Source organism: Orcinus orca, chromosome 15 (genome assembly GCF_937001465.1).
Source record: "Orcinus orca chromosome 15, mOrcOrc1.1, whole genome shotgun sequence".
Classification (NCBI taxonomy): Eukaryota; Metazoa; Chordata; class Mammalia; order Artiodactyla; family Delphinidae; genus Orcinus; species Orcinus orca.
Window position 1 is genome coordinate 51,386,265 of NC_064573.1, and position 21,685 is coordinate 51,407,949.

The window sequence follows — 21,685 nt, forward strand, 5'->3', positions numbered from 1 at the left end:
GGCTTTCTCTAGTTGCGGCGAGCGGGGGCTGCTCTTTGTTGCGGAGCACAGGCTCTAGGCGCATGGGCTTCAGTAGTTGTGGCACGTGGGCTCAGTAGTTGTGACTCGTGGGCTCTAGAGCTCAGGCTTAGTAGTTGTGGTGCACGGGCTTAGTTGCTCCCCGGCATGTGGGATCTTCCTAGACCAGGGATAGAACCCGTGTCTCCTGCATTGGCAGGCGGATTCTTAACCACTGCGCCACCAGGGAAGTCCCATGTTAAGTTTGATTATTGATTTTTGGCCCCAATATTGATTTTATTAGAATTCTATTAATAACTTGGCTCTGGGTTGTGGAGGGATCTTCTCAGTTTAACAGGTTAGAGAATGCATTTCAGTCCTTGATTGCAAGATTTTATTTAATAGAAAGGGATGTTGTTAAGTTGTATAATGCTAGGTTGATAATGATTTAACACGTAGGGCAAACTAAAGTGAAGTGATCCTTAGCATGCCTGAACAGGTGAGGGACAAGTACCGCAGATTTGTGTATCAGTTAACCTTTTTATTATGGTAGGTCCCAACTGCCAAATGTTAAAATATTTAGAAATTGCGAGGAAAAGAAGTAAAGTAAGGTAATTCATCATTTTTAAAATTAAAATTCTTGGCGCTAAAGTAATAAAGGAAATTAAATGAGTTTTCTGTTTTTTCAAGTTATTGTACCTCTGAGGCTTAATCTTGGGTAGATATGGAGCTTCCCAGAAAATTTAACTGCAATATGTATTAATCAGTTATTGCTGAATGAGAAACTGCCCTACAGCTCAGTGGTTTAAAACAGCAGTTATTTTTGCTTATATATCTGTAGAGCTGCTGTGGGTTAGGTGACTTAGGCTTAGCTGTGGGTGTGTGGGTGGGCTTTAATTCTCCCTGTGGGTTGGGCTTGGCACCTCATTTGGGGTTTGGCCCAGTCTTACTGTTTGTGTTTCTTCTGGGGCCTAGGCTGAAGGGGCAACATCTTCCTGCTGAAACTCTTCTCGTGGTGATGACAGAGGTAACAAGAGGGCAAGACCAACTGCACAAAGATATTTCAAACCTCTGTTTGCATACTTTCTGCTAACACCCCATTGGCCAAATCATCAGATGCAAGGCTATGGGGGCAGGAGAGTATGCTCTGTCCACCATGAGGCCAAAGTAAGACATATGATCAAGCTAAGCATCTGATGGGAAGGAAAATAATATACTCCTTACAGGGAGGTGGGGTTTCGGATAGAAGGTAGTGGTTATTTTTGAAGAAAAACCAAATCTATTATACAGTATAAAAAATGAGATGGGGCTTCCCTGGTGGCGCAGTGGTTGAGAGTCCGCCTGACGATGCAGGGGACACGGGTTCGTGCCCTGGTCCGGGAAGATCCCATATACCGTGGAGCAGCTGGGCCCGTGCACCATGGCCGCTGAGCCTGCGCGTCCGGAGCCTGTGCTCCGCAACGGGAGAGGCCACAACAGTGAGAGGCCTGCATACTGCAAAAAAAAAAAAAAAAAAAAAAAGAGAGAGATGGTGACCATATTGAGTTGCATGATTTTTGTATGTCAAGTGAAAAATCGTCACTAGGCCATTGTTTAGTCTAGTTTAGTCTAAGTTGTTTTTTTGTTTTTTTCTTTACATCTTTATTGGAGTATAATTGCTGTACAGTGGTGTGTTAGTTTCTGCTTTATAACAAAGTGAATCAGTTATACATATACATATGTTCCCATATCTCTTCCCTCTTGAGTCTCTCTCCCTCCCACACCTCCAGGCGGTCACAAAGCACCAAGCTGATCTCCCTGTGCTATGCGCCTGCTTCCTATTAGCTATCTACCTTACGTTTGGTAGTGTATATATGTCCATTCCTCTTTCTCGCTTTGTCACAGCTTACCCTTCCCCCTCCCCATATCTTCAAGTCCATTCTCTAGTAGATCTTTGTCTTCTTTCCTGTCTTACCCCTAAGTTCTTCATGACATTTTTTTTCTTAAATTCCGTATATATGTTAGCATATGGTATTTGTCTTTCTCTTTCTGACTTACTTCACTCTGTGTGACAGACTCTAGGTCTATCCACCTCATTACAAATAGCTCAATTTCGTTTCTTTTTATGGCTGAGTAATATTCCATTGTATATATGTGCCACATCTTCTTTATCCATTCATCTGATGATGGACACTTAGGTTGTTTCCATCTCCTGGCTATTGTAAATAGAGCTGCAATGAACATTTTGGTACATGACTCTTTGAATTATGGTTTTCTCAGAGTATATGCCCAGTAGTGGGATTGCTGGGTCATATGGTAGTTCTATTTGTAGTTTTTTAAGGAACCTCCATACTGTTCTCCATAGTGGCTGTACCAATTCACATTCCCACCAGCAGTGCAAGAGTGTTCCCTTTTCTCCACACCCTCCCCAGCATTTACTGTTTCTAGATTTTTTGATGATGGCCATTCTGACTGGTTTGAGATGATATCTCATTGTAGTTTTGATTTGCATTTCTCTAATTATTAATGAAGTTGAGCATTCTTTCATGTGTTTGTTGGCAGTCTGTATATCTTCTTTGGAGAAATGTCTATTTAGGTCTTCTGCCCATTTTTGGATTGGGTTGTTTGTTTTTTTGTTATTGAGCTGCATGGGCTGCTTATAAATTTTGGAGATTAATCCTTTGTCGTTGCTTCATTTGCAAATATTTTCTCCCATTCTGAGGGTTGTCTTTTGGTCTTGTTTATGGTTTCCTTTGCTGTGCAAAAGCTTTGAAGTTTCATTAGGTCCCATTTGTTTATTTTTGTTTTTATTTCCATTTCTCTAGGAGGTGGGTCAAAAAGGATCTTTCTGTGATTTATGTCATAGAGTGTTCTGCCTATGTTTTCCTCTAAGAGTTTGATAGTGTCTGGCCTTACAGTTAGGTCTTTAATCCATTTTGAGCTTATTTTTGTGTACGGTGTTAGGGAGTGATCTAATCTCATACTTTTATATGTACCTGTCCAGTTTTCCCAGCACCACTTATTGAAGAGGCTGTCCTTTCTCCACTGTACATTCCTGCCTCCTTTATCAAAGATAAGGTGACCATATGTGCGTGGGTTTATCTCTGGGCTTTCTGTCCTGTTCCATTGATCTATCTTTCTGTTTTTGTGCCAGTACCATACTGTCTTGATTACTGTAGCTTTGTAGTATAGTCTGAAGTCAGGGAGCCTTATTCCTCCAGCTCCGTTTTTCGTTCTCAAGATTGCTCTGGCTATTCGGGGTCTTTTGTGTTTCCATACAAATTGTGAAATTTTTTGTTCTAGTTCTGTGAAAAATGCCAGTGGTAATTTGATAGGGATTGCATTGAATCTGTAGATTGCTTTGGGTAGTAGAGTCATTTTCACAATGTTGATTCTTCCAATCCAAGAACATGGTATATCTCTCCATCTATTTGTATCATCTTTAATTTCTTTCTTCAGTGTCTTATACTTTTCTGCATACAGGTCTTTTGTCTCCTTAGGTAGGTTTATTCCTAGATATTTTATTCTTTTTGTTGCAGTGGTAAGTGGGAGTGTTTTCTTGATTTCACTTTCAGATTTTTCATCATTAGTGTATAGGAATGCCAGAGATTTCTGTGCATTAATTTTGTATCCTTCTACTTTACCACATTCATTGATTAGCTCTAGTAGTTTTCTGGTGGCATATGTAGAATTCTCTATGTATAGTATCATGTCATCTGCAAACAGTGACAGCTTTACTTCTTCTTTTCCGATTTGGATTCCTTTTATTTCTTATTCTTCTCTGATTGCTGTGGCTAAAACTTCCAAAACTATGTTGAATAAGAGTGGTGAAAGTGGGCAGCCTTGTCTTGTTCCTGATCTTAGTGGAAATGGTTTCAGTTTTTCATCATTGAGGACGATGTTGGCTGTGGGTTTGTCATATATGGCCTTTATTATGTTGAGGAAAGTTCCCTCTGTGCCTACTTTCTGCAGGGTTTTTATCATAAATGGGTGTTGAATTTTGTCGAAAGATTTCTCTGCATCTATTGAGATGATCATGTGGTTTTTCTCCCTCAATTTGTTAATATGGTGTATCACATTGATTGATTTGTGTATATTGAATATATCTGCGTATATTCCTTGCATTCCTGGAATAAACCCCCCTTGATCGTGGTGTATGATCCTTTTAATGTGCTGTTGGATTCTGTTTGCTAGTATTTTGTTGAGGATTTCTGCATCTATGTTCATCAGTGATATTGGCCTGTAGTATTCTTTCTTTGTGACATCCTTATCTGGTTTTGGTATCAAGGTGATGGTGGCCTTGTAGAATGAGTTTGGGAGTGTTCCTCCCTCTGCTATATTTTGGAAGAGTTTGAGAAGGATAGGTGTTAGCTCTTCTCTAAATGTTTGATAGAACTTGCCTGTGAAGCCATCTGGTCCTGGGCTTTTGTTTGTTGGAAGATTTTTTAATCACAGTTTCAATTTCAGTGCTTGTGATTGGTCTGTTCATATTTTCTGTTTCTTCCTGATTCCGTCTTGGCAGGTTGTGCATTTCTAAGAATTTGTCCATTTCTTCCAGGTTGTCCATTTTATTGGTATAGAGTTGTTTGTAGTAATCTCTCATGATCTTTTGTATTTCTGCAGTGTCAGTTGTTACTTTTCCTTTTTCATTTCTAATTCTATTGATTTGAGTCTTCTCCCTTTTTTTCTTGGTGAGTCTGGCTAATGGTTTATCAATTTTATCTTCTCAAAGAACCAGCTTTTAGTTTTATTGATCTTTGCTATCGTTTCCTTCATTTCTTTTTCATTTATTTCTGATCTGATTTTTATGATTTCTTTCCTTCTGCTAACTTTGGGGTTTTTTTGTTCTTCTTTCTCTAATTGCTTTAAGTGCAAGGTTAGGTTGTTTATTCGAGATGTTTCCTGTTTCTTAAGGTAGGATTGTATTGCTATAAACTTCCCTCTTAGAACTGCTTTTGCTGCATCCCATAGGTTTTGGGTCATCATGTCTCCATTGTCATTTGTTTCTAGGTATTTTTTTATTTCCTCTTTGATTTCTTCAGTGATCACTTCGTTATTAAGTAGTGTATTGTTTAGCCTCCATGTGTTTGTATTTTTTACAGATCTTTTCCTGTAATTGATATCTAGTCTCATAGCGTTGTGGTCGGAAAAGATACTTGATACAATTTCAATTTTCTTAAATTTACCAAGCCTTGATTTGTGACCCAAGATATGATCTATCCTGGAGAATGTTCCGTGAGCACTTGAGAAAAATGTGTATTCTGTTGTTTTTGGATAGAATGTCCTATAAATATCAATTAAGTCCATTTTGTTTAATGTGTTATTTAAAGCTTGTTTCTTTATTGATTTTCATTTTGGATGATCTGTCCATTGGTGAAAGTGGGGTGTGAAAGTCCCCTACTATGACTGTCGATTTCCCCTTTTATGGCTGTTAGTATTTGCCTTATGTATTGAGGTGCTCCTATGTTGGGTGCATAAATATTTACAATTGTTACTGTTACAATTCTTGGATCGATCCCTTGATCATTCTGTAGTGTCCTTCTTTGTCTCTTGTAATAGTCTTTATTTTAAAGTCTATTTTGTCTGATATGAGAATTGCTACTCCAGCTTTCTTTTGGTTTCCATTTGCATGGAATATCTTTTTCCATCCCCTTACTTTCAGTCTGTATGTGTCTCTAGGTCTGAAGTGGGTCTCTTGTAGACAGTATATATATGGGTCTTGTTTTTGTATCCATTCAGCCAATCTGTGTCTTTTGGTCGGAGCATTTAGTCCATTTACATTTAAGGTAATTATCGATATGTATGTTCCTATTCCCATTTTCTTAATTGTTTTGCGTTCGTTATTGTAGGTCTTTTCCTTCTCTTGTGTTTCTTGCCTAGAGAAGTTCCTTCAGCATTTGTTGTAAAGCTGGTTTGGTGGTGCTGAACTCTCTCAGCTTTTGCTTGTCTGTAAAGGTTTTAATTTCTCCATCAAATCTGAATGAGATCCTTGCTGGGTAGAGTAATCTTGGTTGCAGGTTTTTCTCCTTCATCACTTTAAATATTTCCTGCCAGTCCCTTCTGGCTTGCAGAGTTTCTGCTGAAAGATCAGCTGTTAACCTTATGGGGATTCCCTTGTGTGTTATTTGTTGTTTTACCCTTGCTGCTTTTTTTTTTTTTTTGTGGTACGCGGGCCTCTCACTGTTGTGGCCTCTCCTGTTGCGGAGCACAGGCTCTGGACGTGCAGGCTCAGCGGCCATGGCTCACGGGCCCAGCCGCTCCATGGCATGCGGGATCTTCCCGGACCAGGGCACGAACCCATGTCCCCTGCATCGGCAGGTGGACCCTCAACCACTGCGCCACCAGGGAAGCCCCCCTTGCTGCTTTTAATATGTTTTCTTTGTATTTAATTTTTGACAGTTTGATTAATATGTGTCTTGGTGTGTTTCTCCTTGGATTTATCCTGTATGGGACTCTGTGCTTCCTGGACTTAACTATTTCCTTTTCCATATTAGGGAAGTTTTCAACTATAATCTCTTCAAATATTTTCTCAGTCCCTTTCTTTTTCTCTTCTTCTTCTGGAACTCCTATAATTCGAACGTTGGTGCATTTAATGATTTAATGTTGTCCCAGAGGTCTCTGAGACTGTCCTCAGTTCTTTTCATTCTTTTTTCTTTATTCTGCTGTGCAGTAGTTATTTCCACTATTTTGTCTTCCAGGTCACTTATCCGTTCTTCTGCCTCAGTTATTCTGCTATTGATCCCATCTAGAGTATTTTTCATTTCATTTATTGTGTTGTTCATCATTGTTTGTTTCATCTTTAGTTCTTCTAGGTCCTTGTTAAATGTTTCTTGCATTTTGTCCATTCTATTTCCACGATTTTCGATCATCTTTACTATCATTATTCTGAATTCTTTTTCAGGTAGACTGCCATTTCCTCTTCATTTGTTAGGTCTGGTGGGTTTTTATCTTGCTCCTTCATCTGCTGTGTGTTTTTCTGTCTTCTCATTTTGCTTATCTTACTGTGTTTGGAGTCTCCTTTTTGCAGGCTGCAGGTTCGTAGTTCCCGTTGTTTTTGGTGTCTGTCCCCAGTGGCTGAGGTTGGTTCAGTGGGTTGTGTAGGCTTCCTGTTGGAAGGGGACTAGTGCCTGCCTCTCCTGTTGGAGGGGACTAGTGCCTGTGTTCTGGTGGGCGAGGCTGGATCTTGTCTTTCTGGTGGGCAGGTCCACGTCTGGTGGTGTGTTTTTGGGTGTCTGTGGACTTATTATGATTTTAGGCAGCCTCTCAGCTAATGGGTGGGGTTGTGTTCCTGTCTTGCTAGTTGTTTGGCATAGAGTGTCCAGCACTGTAGCTTGCTGGTCGTTGAGTGAAGCTGGGTGCTGGTGTTGAGACGGAGATCTCTGGGAGATTTTCGCCATTTGATATTATGTGGAGCTGGGAGGTCTCTTGTGGACCAGTGTCCTGAAGTTGGCTTTCCAACCTCAGAGGCACAGCACTGACCCCTGGCTGCAGCACCAAGAGCCTTTCATCCACACGGCTGAGAATAAAAGGGAGAAAAAAAAATTGAAAGAAAGAAAGAAGGAAAAGGAAGGAAGGAAGATGGAAAGAAGGAACGAAAGGAGGGAGGGAGGAAGGAGGGAAGGAAGGAAAAAAAGAAAGATTAAAGTGAAATAAAATAAGAAAATATAATAAAGTTATTAAAATAAAAAATAATTATTAAGAAAAAAATTTTTTAAAACGGACGGATAGAACCCTAGGACAAATGGTGGAAGCAAAGCTATACAGACAAAATCTCAGACAGAAGCATACACATACACACAAAAAGAGGAAAAGGGGAAAAAAATCATAAATCTTGCTCTCAAAGTCCACCTCCTCAATTTGGGATGATTCGTGTCTATTCATGTATTCCACAGATGCAGGGTACATCAAGTTGATTGTGGAGCTTTAATCTGCTGCTTCTGAGGCTGCTGGGAGAGATTTCCCTTTCTTTTCTTTGTTCTCACAGCTCCCAGGGGCTCAGCTTTGGATTTGGCCACGCCTCTGCGTGTAGGAGGGCGTCTGTTCTTCGCTCAGACAGGACCGGGTTAAAGGAGCAGCTGCTCTGGGGACTCTGGCTCACTCAGGCCGGGGGGAGGGAGGGGCACGGAGTGCTGGGCGAGCCTGCGGTGGCAGAGGCCGGCATGACGTTGCACCAGCCTGAGGCGTGCCGTGCATTCTCCCGGGGAAGTTGTCCCTGGATCCCGGGACCCTGGCAGTGGTGGGCTGCACAGGCTCCCTGGAAGGGGGGTGTGGATAGTGACCTGTGCTCGCACACACGCTTCCTGGTGGCGGCAGCAGCAGCCTTAGCGTCTCATGCCCGTCTCTGGGGTCCGCGCTTTTAGCTGCGGCTCGCGCCCGTCTCGAGCTCCTTTAAGCAGCGCTCTTAATCCCCTCTCCTCGCTCACCAGGAAACAAAGAGGGAAGAAAAAGTCTCTTGCCTCTTCGGCAGGTCCAGACTTTCCCCCGGACTCCTTCCCGGCTAGCCGCTAGCCGTGGTGCACTAACCCCCTGCAGGCTGTGTTCACGCCGCCAGCCCCAGTCCTCTCCCTGCGCTCCGACCAAAGCCCAAGCCTCAGCTCCCAGCCCTGCCCGCCCCGGCGGGTGAGCAGACAAGCCTCTCGGGCTGGTAAGTGCCGGTCGGCACCGATCCTCTGTGCGGGAATTTCTCCGCTTTGCCCTCTGCATCCCTAATGATGTGCTCTCCTCCGCGGCTCCGAAGCTTTCCCCCTCTGCCACCCGCAGTCTCTGCCCACGAAGGGGCTTCCTAGTGTGTGGAAACCTTTCCTCCTTCACAGCTCCTTCCCACTGGTGCAGGTCCCGTCCCTATTCTTTTGTCTGTTTTTTCTTTTGCCCTACGCAGGTACGTGGGGAGTTTATTGCCTTTTGGGAGGTCTGAGGTCTTCTGTCAGCGTTCAGTAGGTGTTCTGTAGGAGTTGTTCCACGTGTAGATGTATTTCTGGTGAATCTGTGGGGAGGAAGGTGATCTCCAGTCTTACTCTTCCGCCATCTTCCCCTCATCCCTAAGTTGTTTTAATACTTAATAGACAGTTAATAGATAATACTGTTTTTGTATTCTCATGTTTTTTTATAGATTGTTTTACTTTAGCTATAGAATTTTTTTTTTTTTAAGATTAACAACCAGAAAACACACAGTAAGTTATTAGAAGCATCATTCATTAGAAGCATCGTCCATCAACCTGAAGAAAAAAGTCATGTGATTTTCATTTCAGGAAGGTAAGTGGCCTATACTATTACAGTTCAGTGCCTTCAAAGATAGTTGGTCAGTATACCAAATATACTTAATATATTCAGAGAAATGTAACTTTTTTTGACAAGATTATATGTTTACATAATAAAATGGGGTAGTTAGTGAAAAGTAAGTTTTTTTTTGTCACACTTCTCACTTGGTCCCGTAGTTCTCTTTCCCAGAAGTCTTCACTATTACTAGTTTCTTGTGTATCCTTCCATACCTTTTGTGTGCCTAAACAAGCATACGTTTCTATATCTTTCCTTCCTCCCACTGTCTCCCTTTTTTTTTTACACAAAGGGAAGTACACCCTGTTATGCACCTTGCATTATTTGGCTTAACAATGTTTCTCGGTTCTAGGTCCATATCAGTTACTTACAGTTCTATTTTTTAGACAGATTTATTAAAGCATAATTTATGTATAATAAAGTGCACCCTTTTAAAGGGTACAATTTGGTGGATTTTGACAGATTTACACACTCTTGGAACCACCATCATAATCAAGATAGAGATCATTTCCATTACCTCCAAAAGTCTATCTCTCCCTCCACTCCTGACCCCAGGCAGTGACTCATCTGCTTTCTGTTACTGTAGATAAGTTTGCCTTTTCTAGAATTTCCAAAAAGTAGAATCATAGTTTGTATAGTCTTTGTGTCTAGCCTTTTTCATTCAGCATCCTGATTGTGAAGTTCGTTCATGTGGTTCCAGTAGTTTGCTCCCTTTGATTGCAGAGTGTTCTGTTATATTGACATACCACATTTTTGTTTATCCATTCACCCGACTTTTGGGTTGTTTTCAGATTTTGGTTATTGTACACAAAGCTGCTTTTAAGATTTTTGGACAAGTTTTTATGTGGAGTGAACAGTATTCCTTCCTAAAAAATCTTTGTTTACCTCAGAATCTCAAAGATTTTTGCCTTTTTTTTTCTTTTAGAGTTTTATAGTTTTACATTATGTCTGTGATCAGTCTCAACTTAGTTTTGTGTGTTGTGTGAGGTAAGTGTTGATTTTTTTTTTTTTCTACTTGGATATCCAGTAGTTCCAACACTGTTTTTTTTCAGACTTTTCTTTCAACTGACCATAAATGTATGGGTCTGTTTCTGGATTTTCTTCCGTTGATCTCTGTGTCCCTTTGTCTTGATTACTGTAGCTTTTTAGTAAGTCTTGAAATCAGATAGTGTATTTCGAGGTTTTTTTTAAAGGGCTTTGACTATTGTATGTGGATTTTTTTTTTTTTTTTTGCTTTTTCACATAAGTTTTAAAATCAGCTTGTCAGTTTCTGTATAAAAAGCCTGTGGGAATTTTGCCTGGAATTGAGTTGAATCTCATCTCTGCTTTGACATGATTGCATGATATAGTATGAGTGTATCATTAATTATAAAGCAGTTTATAATGATGGACGTTGTGGATTTTCAGTCTGTTGCTCCAGTGTTCCAGTGAATTTTGTATTTACTTGTGTCTGTGCACTTGTGCAAGTATATCTGTAATATAAAGTCTTGAAAATGAAATTGTTTGATATTTAGCATTTATAATATAATATTGATTGATATTAACAAATTGTCCTGCATAGACATTGAATCACCTGCAGTAATATGAGAGTAACCTGTCACAAATCCTTGCTAAGACTGTGTTGTTAAACTTCTTGATCTTTTGCCAGTCTGACAGGTAAAAAATGGTATTTTGATTTGGTTCTAATTTGTTATTCTGTTATTATTTCACCAGCCATCTGTGGTTTACTTCCGGTGAATATATTATGGTGATAAGCTTATGCTGTTTCTTGCCAGTATTTTTCCCCCAGTTTTATCCCTCAAACTTGACTTCTGAATTTTGTAACAAGGCTTGAAAGCCTTACCCACTCAAGACAAATACTAAAATTCTCCCAAGTTTTAATCTGTTTTTTATGGGGGGGGTTGTTTTATTTTTATTATTATTATTTTTTTTGGCCGCACTGCGCAGTTCCCCAACTGGGGATTGAACCCGCGCCCTTGTCAGTGAAAGCGCAGAGTCCTAATCATTGGACCACCAGGGAATTCCCATGACAAACTTTTCAAAATCTTTTTTTCTCCATTGTGCTAGATGCTTTGACCCTTTTAATCTGGACACTCATGTCTTTTAATTATAGGAAAATTTCTTGAATTCTTGGTTTTTTTCAGTTCTTTTTCTCTGTTTTCTAAAACCAGAATTACTGGACTCTTCTGCATGGCTGGTCCTTTTTCTTCTCTTTTGTCTCCTATTTGCCACCTTGCTGTTTTTGTTCTGCTTTATAGGCGATCTCCTTACCTTTATCTTCTATTGCTTCTATTGACTTTTTAATTTCTTTAATATTAGTTTTAATTTTCAAGAGTTCCTTTTTGTACTGTGAATGTTCTTATATATTTGTTTCATGAATGAATTAACTTATTTTTAGTTTTTGTCTGTGCATTGTTTTTTTCTTCCAAGCTACTTCCTCCCTGTTTTTTTAAGGGTCTCCTCTTGTATGTGGTGATTTCTGGTTTTGCTCATGGTTACAAGTGAGACACTAAAAACTAATTGGAAACTGTTTGGATGGTGGGTAGTCTCCTGCTGGTAGGGTGTGAGTGAGTGAGTGTGTGTATGTCTGTGATTAATGACTGTGGGCCCTATCAGTATTTTTTAGGTCTTTTCTCTAGTTTTGTCAAATTCATTAGAAAATTATCTTTTAGTCTCCTTCCTAGAAGGCATAGGCTAGGCTGCTGTCCTCTGGGAGTCTCTGAGTAGGCAAAGAGCGTTTGGGGTGGAAGGACTGGGTTTCAGTAATCAGTATGTGTACTGCTACTTACTCCCTCTGTTGTCAGTGTGATACTTCCTCCCTCAGCTGTGACTGTTGAGCCCACAGACCAAAGACCTTTTGTTTTACTCCTTCCCAAAATTTATACCAGTCTTTAGGGAGTGATGCAGGGGTAGTCTTCTGGGTGGTAGTAATTGGAAAGGCTGTGTGGCAGTCTTTCCCCTTTTGTGAGTCCCATTTTCCTCCCCATAACCTATCTCCTGGTACTGCCAATTTCTGCTTCTTGAGGGATTCTGTGGTTTACGTAGAGCTGTTTCTCACTTGGCTTTCCTGTTTCTAATTTAAGATCAGTTTTTTTTTGAGTCTGGAGGTTAGTTATTTGTCCTTCTTTGTAGCTTCTGTACGTTTAATTTTTATCATCTACACTTTTGTTCTTCATCCTTTGAGTTTATGGTTTTGTCTTCCTTCGTTTTAATCTGTTGCTTTTTTTTTTAGTGGGTATTACATGAGAGTAGAGGTAAATGTGTGTGTTTAAATCTGCCTTTTTTACTGTGTGTCACTGTTTTTCTATGAATATAGTTATTTATGTGTACTGTTTTTCCTCAAAATAGGATTTTACTAGCTTAACCATTATATGTCTATATTATGAATTGTTTTTTGTATTTTAAAACTTTTTTTAAAACATAAAATGGATTTCATCAATGAAATAGAAACGTTATATTTCATTGGATGCATGTACCATAGATTACTTCAGGTTAGAAATACTAAAATTAAGTGCTATGTGTAAACTGAACTCTGAAGACTGATGGTAGGATAGGATAAAATTATGGAGTATAGATTAACATGTTGGTTAATAGATTTGATGAGATGTAAATGAATGATTACATCTTTGTACCTTTTAAACATTTTAAAATATTTTACTTTTAGGTGCTGTGTAATGTGTTGAAAGGAAATTATACGGAATGATTTTGTCAAATTTTTATGAGTTATGGTGGCTGAAAGATCAATTCTTTCTTGTGGGAAAGGAAATGTAAGTAACCTCAAGGAATAGATTGATTTTCAACTATTCTATGCTTACATGAGACAGGTTTTCCATTATTTATAAGACTGTGCTTGGGATACTTTTTTCTGTTAGCCTTAAGTATACAGACTAAATAATTCAAAAAGAGAAGTTAGAGTTTATGTAAGTCATGGTTATTTCTGTATAGTATCAGCATTGCTAAATTTCTTGAATTGTACAAAATTTAATTTTTATTTTTTTATTTTTCCAGAAATGGCAGCACAAAAGGAAATCTATATTAATAGACTATTTTATTAAACGGAAGTGGTTATATAAGAACTTTAAACGAACAGACTCAACAAACAAGGAAAGAAACGTGTTAACTGTAAGACATGTTTCCAATGAATCAAAGTCCAATAACTGTAGACTTCAGAAGAAAAAAGTTTTCAAAAACTTTGTCAAAACAGACAGGTCAGTGATAAATAACTCCTCCAGTAATAGGGCTAGGCCTGAAAACTGATATTAATTGAATAAAATTAACAAAGTAGATCAAACTTGAATTAAAATTTTTTCATAAAAAGTTCTGAAAATATCAGATTAGATTTAAATTTTCCTCAAATTTCTATTGCCTCGTCCAAAGTAAAGCAAATATCTTTCAGCCTTTATGCCAGCTTTTCTCATGTCATAAGGATGACAGAAATCTTAGCAAACTAGTATTTTTGTTGAAAATGTATATCAGTTTCAGTTGATTTTTAAGACCTGCTGCTCAGTAATAATACTAGACATTCAACATTTACAACTACCAGGACACAAAATCTCAAAAACTACTTAGAAAAGGAGGACCTTACTCAGGAATGATGTCCATTCAGGAGAAATCAAAAGAAAATTCCTCCAGTGTTATTAAAAAGAGTGAAGATAAGAATCTAGAAACACAAATTCAAGGTTCTCAAAAGAATCTAGTAAAAAAATCAGGTCCAAAGGAAGCTATAAAATCACTGGTTAAATCTTCCAATGAAAGTAAAGTCAATCAGCCTGATGAATTAGGAACATGCATGAGCACAAGGTCAGCATCCAGTGATAAAAAAGCTAGTAAACCTATTAATAAAAATATGGTGACTGTAAAGGGACATTCACAACAAGAATCTACAAAGCAGAAGAAATTATCTCAGAAAAAGTCAGTGCACAAAACCCCTAAATCAAATGAACAGCTTAATCGAAGATCACAAAGACTACAACAGTTAACAGAGGTTTCAACAAGGTCTCTGCGTAATAGAGACATTCAGGGTCAAGTTCAAGCAGTTAAACAGAGTTTGCCACCAACAAAAAAAGAGCACCGTAGCAATACTAAGAGCAAATCTAATAAAGTTAAAACAAATCAGAAACACGTGAAAAGAAAAGTGCTGGAAATAAAGTCTGATTCTAAAGAGGATGAAAATTCTGTAACTAATGAAGTAATAAATTCCCCAAAAGGAAAAAAACGCAAAGTAGAGCATCAGACAGCCTCTACTTGTAGTTCTCAGTGCATAAAAGTATCTGAAAAGTGTCTTCAGAAGAATACTAGAAAAGAGGAAACAAAATCTGTGCCTGTAACTTCTTCTGAGATAAAAAGATCAAAAATGGCTGCTTCAGTGGTCTCTAAAAAGAATGAGATGAAGAAGTCAGTTCATACACAAGTGAATACTAGTGCAAAATCCCAAAAAAGTCCACAGCCATCAGTGCCTGAACAAAGTACAGATAATGAGCTGGAGCAAGCAGGAAAGAGCAAACGAGGGAGCATTCTCCAGCTCTGTGAAGAAATTGCTGGTGAAATTGAGTCAGATACTGTAGAGGTAAAAAAGGAATCTTCACAAGTGGAAAATGTAAAGGAGGAGAAGCCTACAGAAATAAAATTGGAAGAGACTGATACTGAAACACAAATACTTCATCAGAAGGAAACAAGTCAGGATGTTCAGTGTAATCGTTTCTTCCCCAGTAGAAAAACAAAGCCTGTGAAATGTATTCTAAATGGAATAAACAACGCAACTAAAAAGAACTCCAACTGGACTAAAATTAAGCTCTCAAAATTTAACTCTGTGCAGCACAATAAATTAGACTCTCAATTTTCCCCTAAATTGTGCTTATTACGACCCAGTTTTTCACTGCCTGCGTTAGAAATGCATCATCCAGTGACTCAAAGTACATTTTTAGGGTCAAAACCACATGATGATAAAAATAAAGCTTGCCAGCAGGAAGAAATGAAAGAAATTAATTCTGAAGAAGTTAAACTTAATGATATTACAGTTGACATTAATAAAACCCCCAAAAAGCCTCCTGAAAATTGTTGTTTGGGTAATCAGATAAAACCACCTCCTGATCAGCCATTGGATAACCAGAAGAAAGATTCTTTTGAATCAACGCCAGATAAGGTAATTATTTTCATCATGTACATAGAGGTGTCTGAGTACTTTCTGATAAGATTTAAGTGTTTACAACATATTTTAACTTAAGAATTAAGTTGTAAAATGTTAAGGAATTCTATTTTATTAACCCAATCTTGTAGTGAGTGATAGAACTTACGCCTTTAGATGTCTCATATTTACATGAATGCTTGTCATTGTTTCCTTATTTTCACCCTTCATTTTAATTTTATGTGAAGCATAAACCTGTTGAAGTCTAGCTTTTCTTTTTCCTTTAACACACTGATTTGTTTCCTTTTTCTATTAATTGTAACCACAGAAACTATGTTTCATAATGAGTGACTAAAATGTAGAACTTGCAGTTGGGCCCAATTCTGACCAAGTTGTTAAAATTAATTTCAGCTGGCACAAATCAACTTCCCCACCTGATAAAATTTAAAAATTAAACATTTCTAATAGTAGAGATGCCTTTTGGTTTGACTTGTGTGGCCATTTTAAAAATTGGCAAATAAAATGTCTGAAAGATACAAATAATTCAGACCTCAGGCTAAGAATAAAATTGTAGTGGCCAAGAATTTTTAAAATGGAAAAGTAAATTGAAAAACAGAATCTAAATAGCTGGAAGAAACTTGAATGATTATCTGAGAAGTAGTTTTGAAACCTTGTAAAAGCAGCTGAGCCCATTTCTTTCCAAATTAAATCATAGGTAAAATACCAATACATAAAAGCAATAGGCAGAAATTTTATGTGTGTCAAACTTTAGCGTTGTATAATACTGATTTTTAGAACTCCACCAATTTCTTTTAGTTATTTAATTTTGTAATGAGAAAGCTGAGAGCAATAGAGGAATGTGGGTTAGGTCACATGTTTGGTTGTGCAAATAGATTTGAATTCAGGTGTTCTGATTCTCAGCCCATCATTCTTTCTACAGTGAGATACTCTGAATATTAGAAGATCATTTGAGAAAAAAATCATGGATAGAGAAGAAAGTCAAGTCACCTTAAAGTTTTAGGAGTGATTTAAAGTTCTCTTTTGAGGCATTTGGGTCTAGAAGCAAATTTGAGTAAGGAGTCAGGGCTTGTGTCAGAAGCCCTGAAAATAGATTATTGGCTACTCTCGTGGACTAAAATTGAAAGAACTTAAAGGGAACAGATACAATGTGGTACTCTTAGATTTTATTTTCTGTGCAAATGTGAATGAAAGCATCAATTAGAAGACAATTATTCAAATAGTGATAGTAATTAAAGTAAGTAGTGAGTGGTAGAATGAATAATAAATGTGGCCTCTTGCAGACACAGAGTGGCTTTCTCTTCAGGGTGTGCTTTTGTCAAAAATTGACAGCTACGCTCCAGGTGTAGTTGCAGAGTGGATCTTTTAACTCCTTGCTGCATAAGTGCCTGTCAAAACTCAGAAGGCAGATAGTTTATGGGGAATATATTGAGAAATAAGAAATCCACTCCTTTGGACTAACTACTAGAATAGAGATGTTTAGTTGGACTACATTATTTTGATCTTCTATAATGCTGCTTTTACTGAGATGTGCTTTGGATTTATGCAACACCTCTATCTTGAGGAATGTTATGAAAAACAGTCCTATGAAACTTGTGTTAAAATTTTTATTACGTACAAATTTACATGAGAAGTCTTGAGTTTCAAACGTTTAGAATACTAGAGAGACCAATATTATACTAGTGACTACCACCCAAATTTGACAAAAATTAACATTTTATTGACTTCAGATTTTTTAAAATAAGAAAAGTACATTACAGATATAAAGACCATACTTCACTCTACTTTCCATTCACCTCTCTCCCCAGAGTTAAATATACTTCTAAAGTTGGTATGAATATTTTATGTTTTTATTTTTGATTTCACTGTGTATGTATATATATCTATTATAAAGAATACTTAACATTGTTTGTATTTTAAACGTTTACATAAATGCTAACATGGTTTGTATGTGTATATTCTATATATACATTTTTTTTTAACTTGATTTTGTGCAATCAGCACTTTTGATATTTATTAATACATGGGTATTTTAATAGTTGTAAAGGAATATACCACAGTTTATTTATGTTTTCCTCTGTTAAAGCACTTCTAGGTTGTTTCCAACTTTTTCACTGATAGCAACAATGTGATTACTATCACAGAGTGGTCAGGAGATGTGGTGGTGACCACATCATTTCAAGACATATTTGATTGCCTGCTGCATCCGAGACACTGTGCTAATAAGGCTACAGAAGATGATGTTTCCTGCCTTTAAGGAATTTACATTGTACTAGTCACTTAGAAATTTCTCTTCTTCCCATAAACGCTAAGATGTTTTAGTTCAGCCATCATAGTAGCTTTTGTTTAGTGAACACTGCCTCTTTGTTAGGCAGAGGAGAGCTTCATATAATTGTCACCACATTCTACAGCATGACTTCTGTTATTATCCATATATTACAGGTGAGGAGAGTGAAGCTTAGAGATTTAACTGAGGCTTAGAGATCCACGTAAGTGATGGAGTCAGGCTTTGAACTGCGATTGGCTGGCTTCAGAATCTAGATTTATACTTGGGGAAATAGGAGAATGTAAGAAACAATCCTTAAATCATTTGAAAACTTTTTCTGTGGCTACTTGTAATTTTGCTCTTTTTATTATATGGTGTCAGTCTCGGCAGTACTGAAAAATGATGATGGTTGATAAGGCTGAGCATATGATAGCCCTTCTCTGAAAATTTTGGCCTGAATTTAAATTATTTGGATTTTATGAATTTTAAATCTCAATTATTTTATGATTTGTTTTTTAAACTAGTAATTTACTAACTTCCTAATGGAGATTAAGTAGTAACATGTAATTGTTCTTACTGTTTTTAATTTTTCTGCTTTTTAATGCCAAATATAATGTTCATTTTTCAAAAATGTAATGTTCACAAATAATGTTACATGTTCTTTGTAACAATCACAATATAGATAGATACACACACATACATACACACAGAAAGTTAATTGTTCACCTCCTCATTTCCATTTCTTTGAGACAGCTAATGTTGATAGAGTTTCTAGTATTTTCCTTTGGTAGTTATTGAGTATCTGCTTTGACAGAGTTCTGATTTAGGGGCTCTTGGGAATACAAAGATAAATACAATAATAATAGTCTTTGCTCTTAAGAGTTATAGGAGATTAATAAAAAACAAATAACTAATTCAAAATAGGAAGTGATAAGGGCATGAAAGACAGAGATGAAGTAGATGGAAAATTTGGGGAAAGGGGATGGGAAAACTTGGAGGAGACTTCATGGGAGAGGTTAATATTTAAGTAATGACTTGAGTTTATACGGGGGGTAAGGTGTTCTAGATTAGCACTATCCAGTAGAAATATAATGTGAGCCACATAAATCGTTTAAAAATTTCTGGTAGCCACATTAAAAAAAAAAGAAATTGGTAAAATTAATAGATTTTATTTAACTTGTCATATAAAAATACTATTATTTCAATGTGTCATGAATTTTAAAAATTGAGGTGTTTTACTTTTTTGTACTAACACCTCAAAATCTGGTGTGTGATTTACATTTGTAATAAATCAGTCATACTAACCACATTTTAAGTGCTCAGTAGTGAGATGTTACAGTGGCTATTAATGGACAGTGAGGTTTAGGTAGATGAAACTCAGAAAAAGTATAGAGCCAGGCAAATATGAAATATATCTGTTGGAGAGGTAAATTTTTCGATCTAGTGTGAAGAGGAATAGTAGAAGTTGATGCTGAGAAGGGTAGCTTGTAGGGAGATCATAAAGAGACTTTTAAGGCATATCTGTGTGAATTACTCCATATATTATCTTAAATTTTCTTAGTATAGTGCTCCAATTCACTGAAAGTATTGGGATAAGACCCAAAGGTTGATATAAAAGCAAATATTAACATTTTGAATTATATGTGCTTAGAATTGCAGCCTATGTTTGGAATCTAAGCTTGAAAACAATCCAGTGGAAAATACCACTACTACTGTTTCAACTCTGCTCAGTCAAGCAAAAATTGGTACAGGGGAGAGTAAATTTCCAGGTAATACTTTGAAAATATTGTTTGGATTTCACAGTGGTCAGACATATTTTTGTCAGCATAACAGTAAACTATATCCACTATCAAATAAGCCTGTTAAATCCTTCTTTTAACCATTATGTGATGTGTGATTATCACCATTCTTTGAAGGGGGAGAATTGCTTCTGTTGATTGGCTTGTTTACAGTACTTAAGATGATTCTTTGATTCCCTACCAAAAATTCTTTTGTTTTTCAGTCTTCTGTTTGTGGACTTACTTTCTGGAGAAGTGTTACTTAATGAATTGCTTAAATTAGTGGTAGCAGTTTATTTCTCAAGTATAAATGACTGTGCTTTACCACTTCAGGTTCTTATCTTTAACCCTTAATTACTCAGTTTTCCATCTTAGTAATTCTATCTTTGAATTAAGAATTGAATCAGTTGCTGCAGTTTGTCCACTTATACCATAAAAAAACTTTATTTTTGTAACCTTATGAAAATTTTGGGGAGAATTCCCTGGCGGTCCAGTGGTTAGGACTCGGCACTTTCATTGCCGGGATCCGAGTTCAACCCCTGGTCCGGGAACTAAGATCCTGCAAGCTGTGCGATGTGGCCAAAAAAAAAAAAAAAAAATTGGGCAAGTATTATTTGAACTCTTGGATGGGGATTAGTTCACCTTTATCAGATGAAACACCAGGAAAAAACAGAAAAGAAATTCCTAATTTCTGTTGTTTCTCTCTGGTAAAGGAAAGATACACTTGGAGCAAAATATTGAGTTCAGATAATTGCTTCCATTGCATGTCATTTAACCTTTTCTCTTAGTGGGGGAAGGGGAAGTATACTATGAACACAAGAAATGCATTTATTCATTAGAAAATAAATTGATTATTGCATTATTTGATTAGTAATGTGATTAAAACTCCAGAGACTACAGGGGTTTTTTTGTTTGGGTTTGGTTTTTTATAAATTTATTTATTTATATTTTATTTTTGACTGTGTTGAGTCTTCATTGCTGTGCGTGGACTTTCTCTACTTGCAATGAGCAGGGGCTGCTTTTCTTTGCAGTGCTCGGGCTTCTCATTGCAGTGGCTTCTCTTGTTGCGGAGCACGGGTTCTAGGCTCACGGGCTTCAGTAGTTGCGGCTCACGGGCTCTAGAATGCAGGCTTAGTAGTTGTGGCGCACGTGGTTAGTTGCTCCATGGCATGTGGGGTCTTCCTGGACCAGAGATCGAACCCGTGTCCCCTGCATTGGCAGACGGATTCTTAACCACTGTGCCACCAGGGAAGTCCTACAGGTTTTTTTAAACATGTTTTCATTTATTTCCATTAAAGATTGTATAATTATGCAAGCATTTAAACAGTTTCCTTTATTGTTCAGTGCTAGTAATTATTGGTGAAACTAGAGACAAACTTGATCTACCATTAGATCTCTTTGCAGCTCTGTAGAGCCTTTTTGCCTCTTCTCTGAAGAGTAATTTCTAGGAAGGGGCTTTAATTTTATCAAATGGTGTTTATTAAAAATAAAGCATTTAGTGCACTGAGGTTTTGTCTTTATTATAATTTTTAACCATTAGGTGGAGAGCTAATACAAAGGCTTAGTACATAACCCATCTTTTGATTAAATCACAGGTTCAGCTCCCAAACAGCACAATATACTCACTAACCAAACATCTAAGACCAGTGATAACAGGTAAGGTATTAGTTTAATATAAGTATAAATCTGAGAACTTAAGGATTTTATACCTGTAAGTTTTGAGTTTGGGGTTTTTTTCCCCTGAAAGGTTGTGCTAGTAACCCTCAGTTTTTCACATAGAGGTGATACAAGTTCTCTTTTCATTTTAGCTTTTTCTATGTCTGTACATACTATTTTGTAGCTTTTATTTTTTTACTTAATGTGTTATGGGCATCTTTTCTACATTCCTTCCTCATTCTTTTAAATTCTGCAGTAGATATCATTGTGTGAATATTCCATTGTTTAACAATTCTCTACTTTATAGAAACTTTGGTTGTTTCTAGTTTATTCCTATTAGAAAAAAAAGTCCTGCAATAAACACATATATCTTTGTCCACTTATGTGACTATATCTAGGATAAATTCATAGCTATAGGACTTAACCTGCATTGCCAAATTTCCCTGCAAATTGGTTGTGTCTTATACTCCCAGCAGCAGTGTTTGAGAATGCTCCTTTTTCCCCAAAACCCCCATGATATGAGTATTAGCAACATGTAAAAGTGTTTTCAGTAGCTTAAAAGCTTTTTGTTGTCTTTAATTTCAAAATTAAATT

At 37.2% G+C, this 21,685-nt stretch overlaps 1 protein-coding gene across 8 annotated transcripts in view; it reads left to right on the plus strand.

Annotated features, from left to right (window-relative positions):
* Nucleotides 1-21,685, plus strand: part of ESCO1 (establishment of sister chromatid cohesion N-acetyltransferase 1) — a 1,212,023-nt gene that overhangs the window by 1,151,591 nt on the left and 38,747 nt on the right. For 2 of the 8 annotated variants that reach the window (XM_033435356.2, XM_033435357.2), the window contains exons 1-5: nucleotides 5,986-9,228; nucleotides 12,914-13,016; nucleotides 13,258-15,391; nucleotides 19,309-19,426; nucleotides 21,031-21,091. In XM_033435356.2, the coding sequence (XP_033291247.1) occupies nucleotides 13,841-15,391; nucleotides 19,309-19,426; nucleotides 21,031-21,091 (1,730 nt within the window). In that variant the 5' untranslated portion in view covers nucleotides 5,986-9,228; nucleotides 12,914-13,016; nucleotides 13,258-13,840. Of the gene's footprint in view, nucleotides 1-5,981; nucleotides 9,229-12,913; nucleotides 13,017-13,257; nucleotides 15,392-19,308; nucleotides 19,427-21,030; nucleotides 21,092-21,685 lie in introns of those variants that run through there. The other 6 variants (XM_049698130.1, XM_033435352.2, XM_049698132.1 and 3 more) reach the window with 6 other exon arrangements.